The sequence below is a fragment of the Cyprinodon tularosa genome, unplaced genomic scaffold (assembly GCF_016077235.1).
Source record: "Cyprinodon tularosa strain WSP-4 unplaced genomic scaffold, ASM1607723v1 ctg90, whole genome shotgun sequence".
Lineage (NCBI taxonomy): Eukaryota > Metazoa > Chordata > Actinopteri > Cyprinodontiformes > Cyprinodontidae > Cyprinodon > Cyprinodon tularosa.
Window position 1 is genome coordinate 2,084,159 of NW_024039674.1, and position 12,638 is coordinate 2,096,796.

The following is a 12,638-nucleotide window of genomic DNA, read 5'->3' on the forward strand; positions in this document are numbered from 1 at the left end:
TTTTCACAGTACACCCAGTTTTATTGACACATAAAAGCATACTGTACTCATATATACACATCTCTAGAGTATTTACAAAATAAAAAGCCCATGGATGGTACATGTAGAAAAATATGCATTACATCTATATAAATATGTACAAGATGTGCAAAACATATGGCATTCCAACAAGAGGCATGGCATGGGTGGTACAGACGGACAGTGGAGGGAGGGGGGAGCATGCAATAAGCAGTAGATGCAGCGCTGAAGTCTGGCTTAATGGCGTTCAAACATCAATAAACCCCCGTCCCCACTGATCCACCCAGATATGAAGTGCTTTTAAACCACGTCTGTCGCAGACAAAGGGTGAAGGATCAGACAGACGGTTCAGTATTTCACAGGGAGAGCAGCTGTCAGTCATCAGAGTCCCACGTAGTTTCACTGCAGTTTCACAGCTTTCTGCATGTTGGATGTAAAGTATAAAAAAAAAAAGCAGAAATATACACAGGAAGTCCTCACTCGATATATTTAACAGTCAGGGTACATCAAGTAGGCCGGACTTATAAGCTTAAAAACGGCCAATCAGGAAAATGAATAAAGTGAAAGTTTAACAGCTGCTCATTCAGTGAGGAAGATAACCACAGCAAAGTGATGAAGAGGAAGAAACAGTCTGAACTAGAGGAGCAGGGCTCACTGCTTCACATGAAGACGTAAGGTAGTCGCCCTCCAGTGGCCATGGACATAACTGCAGCACAAAGTGGTTTAAAAAGCAGACATTTTTATCTTAACCGTCTTGACGGCTAAACTGTGACCACCTTCATGGACATGCAGAGGACAGAAGGAAAGATACGCATTAGGGCCAACATGGCAACATGCTGACTTCCCTCATACATACATGTGCAAACAGACACGCTACAGACAGAAACACGGAGCCATGCAGAAATATTCATACCCACTGCAACCACCAACTTCAATGCTCTTTTGTTTCACTTCCTGTGACAGACCAAAACAGAAGAGACTGTGAATTATTTATATTAATATCCTACATGGGGGAAAAAATTATTTAACCACAACAGACTGAGACAATTTAGACTTTATGTTCCTTCAACTTAATTAGTGGCATTAGGAGAGGGATATATAAGCTGGAAAATATTTTTAACACCTAATGTGCTGACAAGACAGGTATGGTACTGCAAACTGCCAGAGCTCAACAAACACATTTCTGAAAGAAAAGAGCCACTTTACTACAGAAGGTCCAAACGCACTGCTAGTTGTTAACTTTAACTCGATTAAGTGCATATATTGCTAAACAAACCACCCCTATGCTGAAACACAGTGGTAGCATCATCATGCTGTGGGGTGGTAAAGCTCATGGTTAGTTTAAATCCAAAGCCTAAGTCTGTAAAAGTTATAATTAAACCTGACAACTGGTCTGATAACATCCATCTTAACCAAACATTAAGAAGCACTGGAGAAATCGATGGAATCCCAGATGTCCATCTTGAGAATCTATTTAAAAGTTTCAAATTTCCATCCACAACCATGTTACCTCATGTTTAGTCATAATAACCCCATTAAAGCTGATTGAAGTTGGTGGTTGGAATGCAAGTACAAATATTTCAATAAACAGAGTTTAGCCTACAGGCCACCGTAGCTGTGACTCAGAGCTCTTGGTCTTTTCCTAATAGCTCTATCTAGAGTGACAGTAATATTAAACTTAGAGCAGTGACAGCTAGATGTGAACAGCTCAAAGACCTTAGCATCCATGATATTACCTGCTGCTAGCAGACCAACCTAGACGAGCTTCAGTGTCTCAAATGATCTTTGTTCCCTTTCTTCTGTTTCATAAAGAGGGAAAAAAAGCTGCCGTCTTTTCGAAAGTTTGACTTGATATCTTTAAATTTACATTCAGTTATAGAGAGACGGACAACCGGCGACGTTGGTCATCAGGCGTCGCCTCGGATACGCAGTGTTTACATTTCTTTGTTCTCTTTAGTGCATAGCTCTGATCCCGACCAGCCATCTACGGTTTAGTCGCAACATGCCTGAAGGAGACGAGCGAGTCTGATTGGTCCATTTGACAGGACCAGCGTGTTTTAGAGCCTTAAAATGTAGTGAGAGAACGAGGAGACTTCGCTCTGATCTGTTCTTCATCCTGGAATAAGAGCATGTTGTGAAAAGTCCACCATATTGATATGCCTTCAGCTGGTCTGTAAAAGAAGCTGTTTTTTTTCTGTTGAGGTGCAGCTCGTCTCAGTGAAACGAAGCGCAGAGAAAGGACCATCTGCGACGGTTCTGAAAAGGTTCCGATAGTGTGTTTTAATTTACAAAAATATCCATTCTGATTTTCTATATTTGGCTTCGTCTCCTCGACTTTTACATTTTTTTTTGTGCAGCCATTGCGCAGAAGAGCTGTGCGAACACTGAACGCTCGCCGATCTGCCTGAGTCAGAACGTTGCCGATTACAGAAGAGAGGGATTTGGCAAAGGAAGAGCAAAATGCCGAGTTCCCTCCTCCTAACCGAACTGCTTTCCTTTCAGACTCTCGTTTTTGCGTCAGTCAAAGTTCAGCTGCATGTCCTGTGGTTCCAGGAACTCTGTCGGGAACCCGGTCGGCATGGGTGGGCCAGCAGGGCTCTGAGGAATAGTGATGTCGAGCCACTCCATGTTATCCAGGTTCGGGTCGAACATGGCCAGGTTTAGGGAAGACGGGGAAGGGGAGGAATCGTGGAACGACAGATCTGACGTGTCCATAGGAATGAAGAGCTGCTGGTCGGCCAGGTGGCTCTGCAGCTCCTCCATCAGGCCCCGAGTGCGAGGGTCCGACGCAGATGGCGTCTCAGCCAGAGTCCGCTCCAGGAAGGCTTCCAGCTGGTTGTCTGAGGCCAGCGGGGAGAAGCCGGGGCTGCCGACGGAGCCGAGGGCAGCAGGAGGAGCCAGCTGGATCTGTGGCGGCGAGCGGGACAGGGCTGTGTTCACAGGAAGGGTAGTGATACTGGCTGTGACGGGGTGGGTCTTATTCAGCGAGCCGGGAGGGTCCTGATGGATAAAAGGAGGGATCTCTGGAGGAGGAGACAGAATGTGGAGTTAAACCATGACTTCCTCTGAGGAAAAACAAATGCTAGCAGGTTTATTCTGGTGAACAGAAACATTTAAGATGATCTGAGTCGTTGCATAAAATCAGTTTTATGATTAGAATTACATTGATGAAAGGAAAAATTTAAATCAAACCAATCAACTCAAGTCTCACTGACGGTTTCCTGCTCAGAGTTACTTTCTCTGAAGTTTGCACTTTAAAACACCACCCACCTCCGCTCTCTACCAGTATGTCGAACAAGTCATCCATGTGCTGGCTTGTCGCCGTGGGAACCTGGAAAGACATCAAGACATTTGTCCATCAGCACGCTGAAATAAACTGGTCTGAGTTCTCAATGTGAAAAATAATCCACTCTCCTCCCAAACGGAACCCAGAGGAGTGAGACCGACGGTGTGGATGTCAGTCTGGGCCACACTTAAGCATCCGACTGTCACAGCGGGCCTGAAAATCTAGCTTTGAAAAGAATTTACCTGAATGACTGTTGCTTCTTTTTAGAAAACTGATTATTCATTAATATAAACAGTTTAAGTTTTTTTTAAGCTACATCAGTCTGATAATAGATTAGAGATCTGGTCTGTGGACAGTCTGCTGCTGCTCAGCAGGCCTTTTTTGGAGACCGCTTTGGAAGACAAAATGCATATATACCCTGTAGGAAATACTTTATTTACACAATTTAAACGATAGAATCAAATACTGATGTAAAACAAGTGTCAGTTAAAAATGACTATTAATATAAAAACAAGTGTCAGCTAAAAATAATTAAATGATGAACTTGTTAAATTGCAGTTTTCCTTCCTCTGACACGGTATATAAAATTTTGGTAAAACCCCACAACTGAATAAAATCCTCCATGTTCTGTGTGGCTCTGAGGAAGTGAACATCCAGCTTTATTCTGGCTTTACTGTTGCACTTCCACAAAGTTACGGCATCAAGATAAGGTCCCTCCTGCAGTCTGTCTCTGTGGGACAAGTAAATGGCCATCTTTGCTTCACTGATTAAAAAATGTTAAAGTCGGGCCTTTGGCTTATTTTTTCTATTCTGGCAAACTCTTCATGTAAAAAGAGCATTTATAAAAACCATCACAAAAAGACTAAAAACACTAATGAAAAGGCTAAAAATTGTCTTTAGTCTTGTGCATTACATAAAAACGGGGAACATATCTTCAAACAGACCGCAGAAAGGACACTCTTTTAAAACACCCCGATTCATAACCGATAAAAACGGGTTTGTGGCAATGCCATGGTGTAAAATCCTCCATTGGAGATCACCAGTAAGTTTTTTGACTGGAGGCTAATATATTGACTGGGGTGCTTTTTTGTGAAGTTATCGTGTCCAGATGCAGACCGGCCGGTTCTGAAGATGTCTTTTGTTTATTGCTTTTGTGCAGCTGTGGTAAAGGGCTTTCTGGTCCATATTCAATAAAAAAATAAATAAATCAGGAGAGAATATCACTGAGAAACAATTAGAGCTTCATGCAGGATCAACCAAGAAATTCAGTCGACAACAGAAAGGTTAAAAAAATGTATTTATTTATAAAATATTTTAACCTCCATCTTTCCAGCTCTGCAGCCATCACATTACTGATGGGGTCTGCATCCTGCAGCTCTGTGGAGCTTCTTCAGTAACTTTGAATAAAGAACCAACTAATCTTTTTAAATAAAGAAACAAGTTTTGTTCATTTTTTTGTGTTGGATTTTTATAAAAAGATTAATTCTTCTTTTAATCCGATTCTAAAATATATCCTTTTCTAGAAAGACGGACAGACAGAAAGATAGATAATGAGAAAATATTTATTTTCCACATGTAACTATCTAGTAGAAGAAAAAGATAACTTTTCTTTCTGCAAAGGTTTTAATATTTAACAAAAACACTTAAGTTGCCTTTTTCTAACAATCGTGGCTCTAAATTACTTAAATTTAGCTTGACTGAGGATAAAAAAGCACTTTGGTTTGAGCAATCTGCAGACGCCGGGTCTATTAGATCTGATTAGAAAATAATAAGCCGTCTGTCATCGTTCTTAATGCTGCAGCCGATTGGTTTTAGAGGATTCACGTTGAAGCTAACTCACCTGTGAAGCGTTGTTGATGTGCAGACTGCGGCTCTGTTTGACAGCCTCCTCGTAGCGGGGGGGCTCTCTGGTTTTTGGAAGCTGATTCCCCATGGAGGGGGCCTGGAGGATGAAGGCCGGCTGCAGGGAGGAGATGGAAAGGAAGATGAGCAGCTGAATAAAATACTGAAACTGGGGGGTCAGATTAGAACAACCAGATCAGCCTATCATCAGTACCTTGCTGAGGGGTCCGTTGGAGACCTGGTGGTTGGGGGATGTCTGTGGAGACACTCTGTTGTCTGGAGAGCGCTGAAGGAAACGCTGAGGATTCATCTCATTTCTGCTCTGGTTCCCCAAAGAAGTGGTCAGAGTCTGTGGAGACCATCACTTCCTTAACAACAACACAGCTCAGAGAATCTATTTCTAATTTCTATAATTCTTATACGCATCTGCATCACAGTTCTGGATGATATGAAGCTATCCCACACAGGGTGAGAACTAGAAGTAGTGAAACAACTGGACGACTGACTGACCTGCAGCAGAGGCTGCTGGTTGGTCGATATCTGCGTGGTCGTGTTCTGAAGCTGAGGAAGTGGAGACTGGATCAGACCTGGACAGGAGGCGGACGCCTTCAACACGGGCTGAGAAGATTGAGGAAGTCGTTTTAGAAGATTTGTACCATAACAGACCTCAAACTTCACATTATACAACATTACAATCACAAATATTTACGTTTCAAATAAATAGGGCCGACGTAAGAAAAAGAAAATAGATCTCAGTTTTCAGTTATCCTCCTTTCCTCAGATATGCAGAAATAATACGTTTTCACAAGTCCTCTAATCACTGAAAAGACCAACTGCAGCTGCTTTGGGTCTGAGTCTAGGTAACCAAGCAGACAGACCAGAGGCACCATCTACAGCTTTGAACATTGCTCTGTTCAATCCATCATCTGAGGACGGACCACCAGCAGCACACTGGACAAGGAGAGCATTAATCAGAGAAGTAGTCAAGAGCACCATGGTGACTCTGGAAGAGCTGCAGAGATCATATCTAGATATACTCTGGCCTAAACAGGGAATAGACTGAGATGAGGGCCAGATATCCCATAGAGGGGCCCTTCAAACATTCTGCTGACACCAAAAAGAGACTTTCTGGATCACATGCTGCAGAGCAAGAGACCATCAACACTGTCAGGCATGGTGATGGCAGCATCATGCTGGGGGACAAGAATCTATACGTCTATAGGAGATGGATGAAGCTAAATCTAACAATCTTTAAAGAGTGTTAAAGACTGCAGACGACCCAAAGCTGCAGCGGAGGTTCACCTTCCAGCAGGATGACGAGCAGCCAGAGATTTTAATTTTATTTATTTGAATTAGGACATTTATCAACAAGTCAGCTTAAAGCATCAATGTAACTAACTATGCCAGAATTAGGAGGTAAGAACAGTTAACATTAAAGTCGTAGGGAAAAGGCTGTTCCAACCGTTGCATTTCCGAATTCTCCCAAGTGGTGCCCGAATTTGCAAGATTTGAGTGATTTGAGTGAATGTGATTGGTCAATTCGATTGTCAAGGGGCGGGATTGTTGCGCGGAAGGTTCGCAGGGAAGTTTGGTTGTGGCCGGTTTGTCGGAAGCATCTTACTAACCAGTTAGCAACTTAGTGCTAGTAGGTTCCCAATGGGAAATTCCATTGGGACCAAGTAGCACTAAATTGGCAACTTAGAAACGACACTGTCAAGGAACGCTATGGACAGCGGAAACATGCAAGAGGAGGAGAGTTTTGCGTCGGAGGTCGTGGATGAGTCTCCTCCGTCATACATTTTTCATTTAGAGGAGGAAAGTGGGGACAAAGATGTTGTGGAAGAGGACGCCAGGATGGCAGAAGCTTGGTTTGGTGTAGAAGGCTTACAGCCGTACATGTTTGAGCCCTTGCTTCGCAACACTGCCAGTTCTGTTAGCTCTACGCCTGCCGAAGACACAGACGCCCATCCCAGTGAACACTGGGATAGAATTCAATGGTAAAGTAAATGATTCTTATTTCTTATTTCAACCGTTGTGTATATTAGCTGCGACATATGAATCAAGATGCTATGACTGAAAAAATTTGATTGACAGATGACCGTTGATATATGATTGGCTGAATTTAGGTGTTCAGGCTGACGTATAACTAACTGGCCTGAATAAGATAACGAAAAAAAAAAAAAGAAAAAAAGATTTTAAGGCAGGATTTTTTTTTTTTTATATATAAACTTTCTAAATTTTGGGACAATATCTGATAAAGAGTACATTTATATACATGTTTAAGCCAGAATAACTTGAAATTTAAATATGATTCCCCTACAACTTTAAACAAGACACTATTGGACAGAGCAGAGTGGATACAACGGATAAAATGCCAATAACATAAAAACACAATAAAATGAAGTTAACAGACCCAAGGAAACAGATCAATTCACCTTTGAACACATGTCTGAGATATTAAAACTTATTTGGGTTGCACAGCCCCCAACATGAGCTCCTCTGATGGACTCAACCATTTGGCTAAACTTGGTCCTACTCTGCTGAACATTACAGTCTCCTCTGATTATAGCCCTACCTAGTGTTTATTCTAGTAATGTCTTTTTGCTTATAAGATCTGTTAGAGGAGGAGCAGCAAGTCCATTCATGGAAGGATTCAGGGATTAGGACAGCATAGCCGAAGTCCAGACTTGGATCCAACAGGTAATCTGCCAAAGTATCTAAAGGTATCTGTTCATAGAGATTCAGAGACTGTTTTAGTTTGACTTCACTGCACCGAGCTTCTCCTTTCTCTCAAATCTCAAATCTGGGATTACAACATGAGACAATATCAACCAGGATAAGTTTATTAAGCACTAAAATGTATGATCACCTGCAGGCTGACGGTGCTGCTGGGCAGCTGGATTGTAGTGGCGTTGTTGGGCAGCGAGACTGGGACGAAGATCTGAGTACCGGGCTGGCCGGCTGGGGTCAGGAGCGCCTGAGGCTGACCCAGCACCTGGGACATCCCAGCAGGGTGGGTGATGAAGAACTGCTGGAGGCTGGGGGCCGCAGGCTGGGACTGGTTCTGAGGTCCTTTCTGGGTCTGGGGGCTTGTGGTTCCTTGGTGCTGGATCTGAGTGATGCGCTGCTGTTGGGTCTGGAGCTGCGGAGGTTTACCTGACGACACCGTGACGTCCTCCAGCTTCACCAGCTGAGGACGGGGGCCGATGAGAGCATGGATGGAGTTTGGAGTGGTGACTGTTGTGGAAGCACAGTTGGACAGAACCGGGCCCTCCATTTTTACAATATTTGAGCTCAGGGCCGCAGGAGCAGAACTCACAGAGGTGAGCGAGGGGGACACAGACACAGGGTCCATCAGACCTCTCTTCTCCACCTCCAGCTGCATCTTCAGCTCCTCCACCAGCCTCTGCTCCTGCTCTAGCTTCCTCATCAGCTCTTCTATCTGCCGCTCCTTCTCATGGAGCCGCCGGTCCTTCTCCTCAGGAACCTGAAAAGGTTGCTGAGGGGAACCAGAGCTTCCCTTCTGGTTTTCAGACGAAGCTTCAGACATTCCTACATCCAGCTGGAGGGAGGACTGATCAAAGGGAATGGGCGAGTTAGGTGGAGTGGAGGACATCATCTCTGGGGCCACCTGCTGGACTGGAAGGATGATGGTGGGCGTTGTGGTTGTAGTGACCTCCATAGGGATGGAGGCGGAGGACGTGGCGGTGGGAATGGTGGGAGGGGCAGAGGTGTTGGCATTTTCCTGGAACGGCTTCAGTCTTTCTATCAGATCCGTTTTGGTTCCAGACACCGGGAGGCCACGCAGCTTCAGCTCCAGTTTGAGCTCAGCTACCTGAGAACACAGACATGGTTAAAACCATCCACAGCACAAGCTGGAACCCATGAGTTCTTACTTTGGTTTCTATGAGACAGACCAGGATAAGGAAGAACAAAACTAAAGCAGATAATAAATTGGCTGCACTGAATTTTATTAAGGGGCTTCGGTGGAAAAGGGAAGGAATATAAACAGTGCTCAAAATGTTCTGAAAAAACAAAATCTTCCTTCAGATTCAAAGTTCAGAACTGCTTTGGGTTGGTCTGTCACATAGAAGGCAGTTTAAATAAAGCAAGGTTTGTGGTTGGACCTTCATTTCATCAAGGTTGGCTGGCAGGACTCCAGGCTTGCGGTTGGACAGCAGGTTGTTAAGTCGAGGCGGAGCAGGAGGTGCAGGAGGAGGTGGAGGCGCGGCGGGCAAAGAGACCACGATGGAGGTGGGTAAGGAACCAACGCTGCTGCTCTGCCCCTCCGCCACAGGTCTGAAATCAGACAGGAAGTGGAGTTATTGACAGAACCACATGCTTGGATCAGTTTCTACAGAGGTGGGCAACCCAAAACCTGTACATTTACTGTGACTGTCGAATGGAAAAGTGTTTACTTCTACTCGCTGTTACACTCTTCAAACACACTTTGAGTGCATTACTGCCAACTAAAGGGCTGCAGGGAGAGAGACAATCTCCTTTTATATGTAATATGAAGTGTTTAAAAATTGTTTTGTGTTGAATTGAGTAGGGGTGTGGGAAATAATCATTTTGGCGATATATCGTGATATTCGGCTGCCCAATATAATATCGATCTTTCACTTCTTAGTATCGATTAAAAAAAAAAATGGTTACATAAAACATTGATGGGAAAATGGGATACCTCTGCACCACCACTCTGGCAGAAAGCGCTGTGGAGCCCTTTAACTGTGCGTGCAGCACCAAATCTGTATTTGAGGCAGTCAAAGTGGAAGAAAACCCCAAACATCATGGATAATAATACCTAATCAATATTTTCTGATGAAAATATACAGCACTTGCTGTTTTATCTCATCATTTGATTTTGATAGCTGGGGAAAATATGGCAATTTATAGTGATACTGCAATATCGTGATAATATCGTATCGTGACCCAAGTATCGCGACATGTATCGAATCACAACACTCATGCCAATACTCACCTCTAGAATTGAGGTTATATTGCAAATGCATTGCAGCTCCACAGCATAGAAACTAATCAGATGTTTAAGTAAAAGGATGAAGGAAAACTAGGCAAGGTTTTCACCTTCTGGACCTTGATTGTCCAGTAATGGTATTATATTAAAGGAGGAAGTGGAAAAACAGACATTTGTTCTTCCATCTATCCTGAGCCTGCTTCACTAAACCAGTGTCTGGACCTAGAGAGCAGCGCCACGTTAAAAAGGCAGCTTGTATGTAGTGTTGCACCGATACCGATACCAGTATCGGACGGGGCGCCGATACTGCCCTAAAATGGTGGTATCGGTATCGGCAAGTACCAACAAATAGGGCACAGATACCATTTTGAGAGCCATAAGTTTATTCAACTATTGTCGCCCACTCCAGGTAGGCAATAAAAACTTTTTATTTGTATTATCCAGTAGAACTTTTTATTAAAAAGTTCTAATGGATTCACTTCGTATTAGATTTTTTCCTGCTTCACAAAGGTAGGCAGCAGCTTGACAAAGCGATGATGGCAATTATTTTACATTATTATGGTATCGGTATCGGCCGATACTGTACAGCCAGGTATCGGGTATCGGTATCGGGGCCAAAAAATGGCATCGGCGCAACACTACTTGTATGTCTAAATAAGAGAAAACATCCGTAAAAGTAGCAGCATCCTTATAGTTTTTCCTATCAGACATGGTTTTGTTGTTATTTTAATCATTTTTGGCCTGGATCTGCAATAAAAGCAAAACTAGATGCATAGAAATCGATAAATCATAGTTTCCGTGTGTCGTGTTTTTGGTAGTTCTATGGGGTATTGGAGTGGGGGTAGACCTACTTCAGAGGAGCAGGGAGTATCGTCTGGTAGTTGTAGTGCTGCTGCTGCTGGCTCAGGATCTGCAGCTGGAGGAACAGCTGCTGCTGCTGCAGCAGGCGAGCATATGAAGAGTCCATAGGAGCCTCGCTGGCCTCCTGCTTCTGGTCTGGGGGGACGTACTGGTGGTACTTCAGCTTTTTCACCCTTGACTTTTGCTCTTTGCCCTTCTTGCTGCGAGTTTTCTCTGAAAGAGTTTTCTGTTGGCTTTGCTGCAATTAGATTGAAAACATTTGAAATCTTTCAATGATATTAAACAGATGAAAAAATGTCTTAGATTAAATTCCAATAATAGGGAGCATGACTATCATTATTATATGTCATTATTTAACAGGTTCTGAAATAACATTTTACATTTCATCAGGGGAAAATCAAGTCTTTGCTGTATTTTGTTGGGATTTTATCTTTTGGGCCAAAGCCAAATATTACTTAAAACAAATTTATGAGCAGCGCATTTGAATTTAGTCCCTTTTTTTGGAAGCTGCTTAAAGCGGCACAGTGCAACTTTTAGCCACTAGGGGCTGTTACTTCCAGGTTTGTAGTTTTAACGAGTTTGGTGTGACTGTTTTATTCAGGGGAGCTTTAGGCAGTGGCTTACTTTCACCAGAGTGGGTCCTGGTTTAGAAGGGGCAGCTGGAGTTGTGGACGGGCCGCTGTGGATCGCTGGACAGCTAACAGGCTGCTCGATGGCTGAGGCTGGCTTTGGGAAGTCTGCTGTTGGGAGGGGCTGGAGAAGCACAACAGAAATAGTGAAAAGCTGAATACTGAAACAAACATTTGCGCTGTGAGTTTAAGGAAAGCATTCAGGGAAGCTCCTTCTCTGACCTGCAGCATGGTAGTAGTTAGTACTGCTGTTGCTGGGCCAGGTGATGGGGTTTCTGGGATTTTACTCTCCCCTGGTGAGGGGGCGGAGCTCTGAGACTCCTGGCTGGCCGGCTGTTCTGGAGACACGGCATCATAGCAGCTGTCTTCATCCAAAACCTTTGGGTAGTTCACTTGGCCAACTGCAGATAAACATTGGGTAAAACAATAACAACTTTAGCCACCTGCTGTCCAACACAGACATACGTCCCTCTGTGTGACTCGCGTCTCTAACCTATTATGGCCTCTTTGAGGCTGGAATCCACTGGTAAGATGTTTTTCTCCACCAGCTCCATTGGACCGGGCCGCTGGGCGATCTTTTCGTTCAGGTTGTCAGCCAGCCGAGCCCTCTTCAGTTTCATCTGAGTGGCCTGCAGTGAGGGCTCTGCTCCGGTCTCTGGAGAGCGACGGAAACCAAAATGTCACATATTCTAGGAAAATGTCAAACACCTTGAAATGTCAGTCGGCTTAAAAACGGCATAAAGGTTTTAGGAATGGAAGAGATTTTTGATATTAGGGAGCTGAGGGAATCACTATGCTGTTTTAACAATAACTGATTCTTTAAAGGAAGGATGGAACTTCCACTTTGTTCGGTTCCTTTTAAAGCTCAACAGGAAACAAAGAGAATAAAGAAAAGAAAGAATTTGAGGATTATCAGCACCTTGCAGGATGTGCATCCTGACCAGTTCCGCTCGCTCTGGACGACTGCGGATCTTGTGCTTGAGGAAATTCTCAGTCTGAAAGAAATGCGTCATACAGTAAATGCTTT

At 43.8% G+C, this 12,638-nt stretch overlaps 1 protein-coding gene across 2 annotated transcripts in view; it reads right to left on the reverse strand.

Annotated features, from left to right (window-relative positions):
• mrtfba (myocardin related transcription factor Ba) overlaps window positions 1-12,638 on the reverse strand; it is a 42,003-nt gene continuing 29,365 nt past the window's right edge. For both annotated transcript variants that reach the window (XM_038274100.1, XM_038274101.1), the window contains 12 exons: window positions 12,531-12,606; window positions 12,105-12,266; window positions 11,834-12,012; window positions 11,607-11,735; window positions 10,973-11,220; window positions 9,274-9,445; window positions 8,016-8,981; window positions 5,657-5,764; window positions 5,361-5,495; window positions 5,145-5,264; window positions 3,289-3,349; window positions 1-3,041 (listed from right to left, as the gene is read on the reverse strand). In XM_038274100.1, coding sequence (XP_038130028.1) covers window positions 2,536-3,041; window positions 3,289-3,349; window positions 5,145-5,264; window positions 5,361-5,495; window positions 5,657-5,764; window positions 8,016-8,981; window positions 9,274-9,445; window positions 10,973-11,220; window positions 11,607-11,735; window positions 11,834-12,012; window positions 12,105-12,266; window positions 12,531-12,606 — 2,862 coding nt within the window. In that variant the 3' untranslated portion in view covers window positions 1-2,535. The remainder of the gene's footprint in view (window positions 3,042-3,288; window positions 3,350-5,144; window positions 5,265-5,360; window positions 5,496-5,656; window positions 5,765-8,015; window positions 8,982-9,273; window positions 9,446-10,972; window positions 11,221-11,606; window positions 11,736-11,833; window positions 12,013-12,104; window positions 12,267-12,530; window positions 12,607-12,638) is intronic.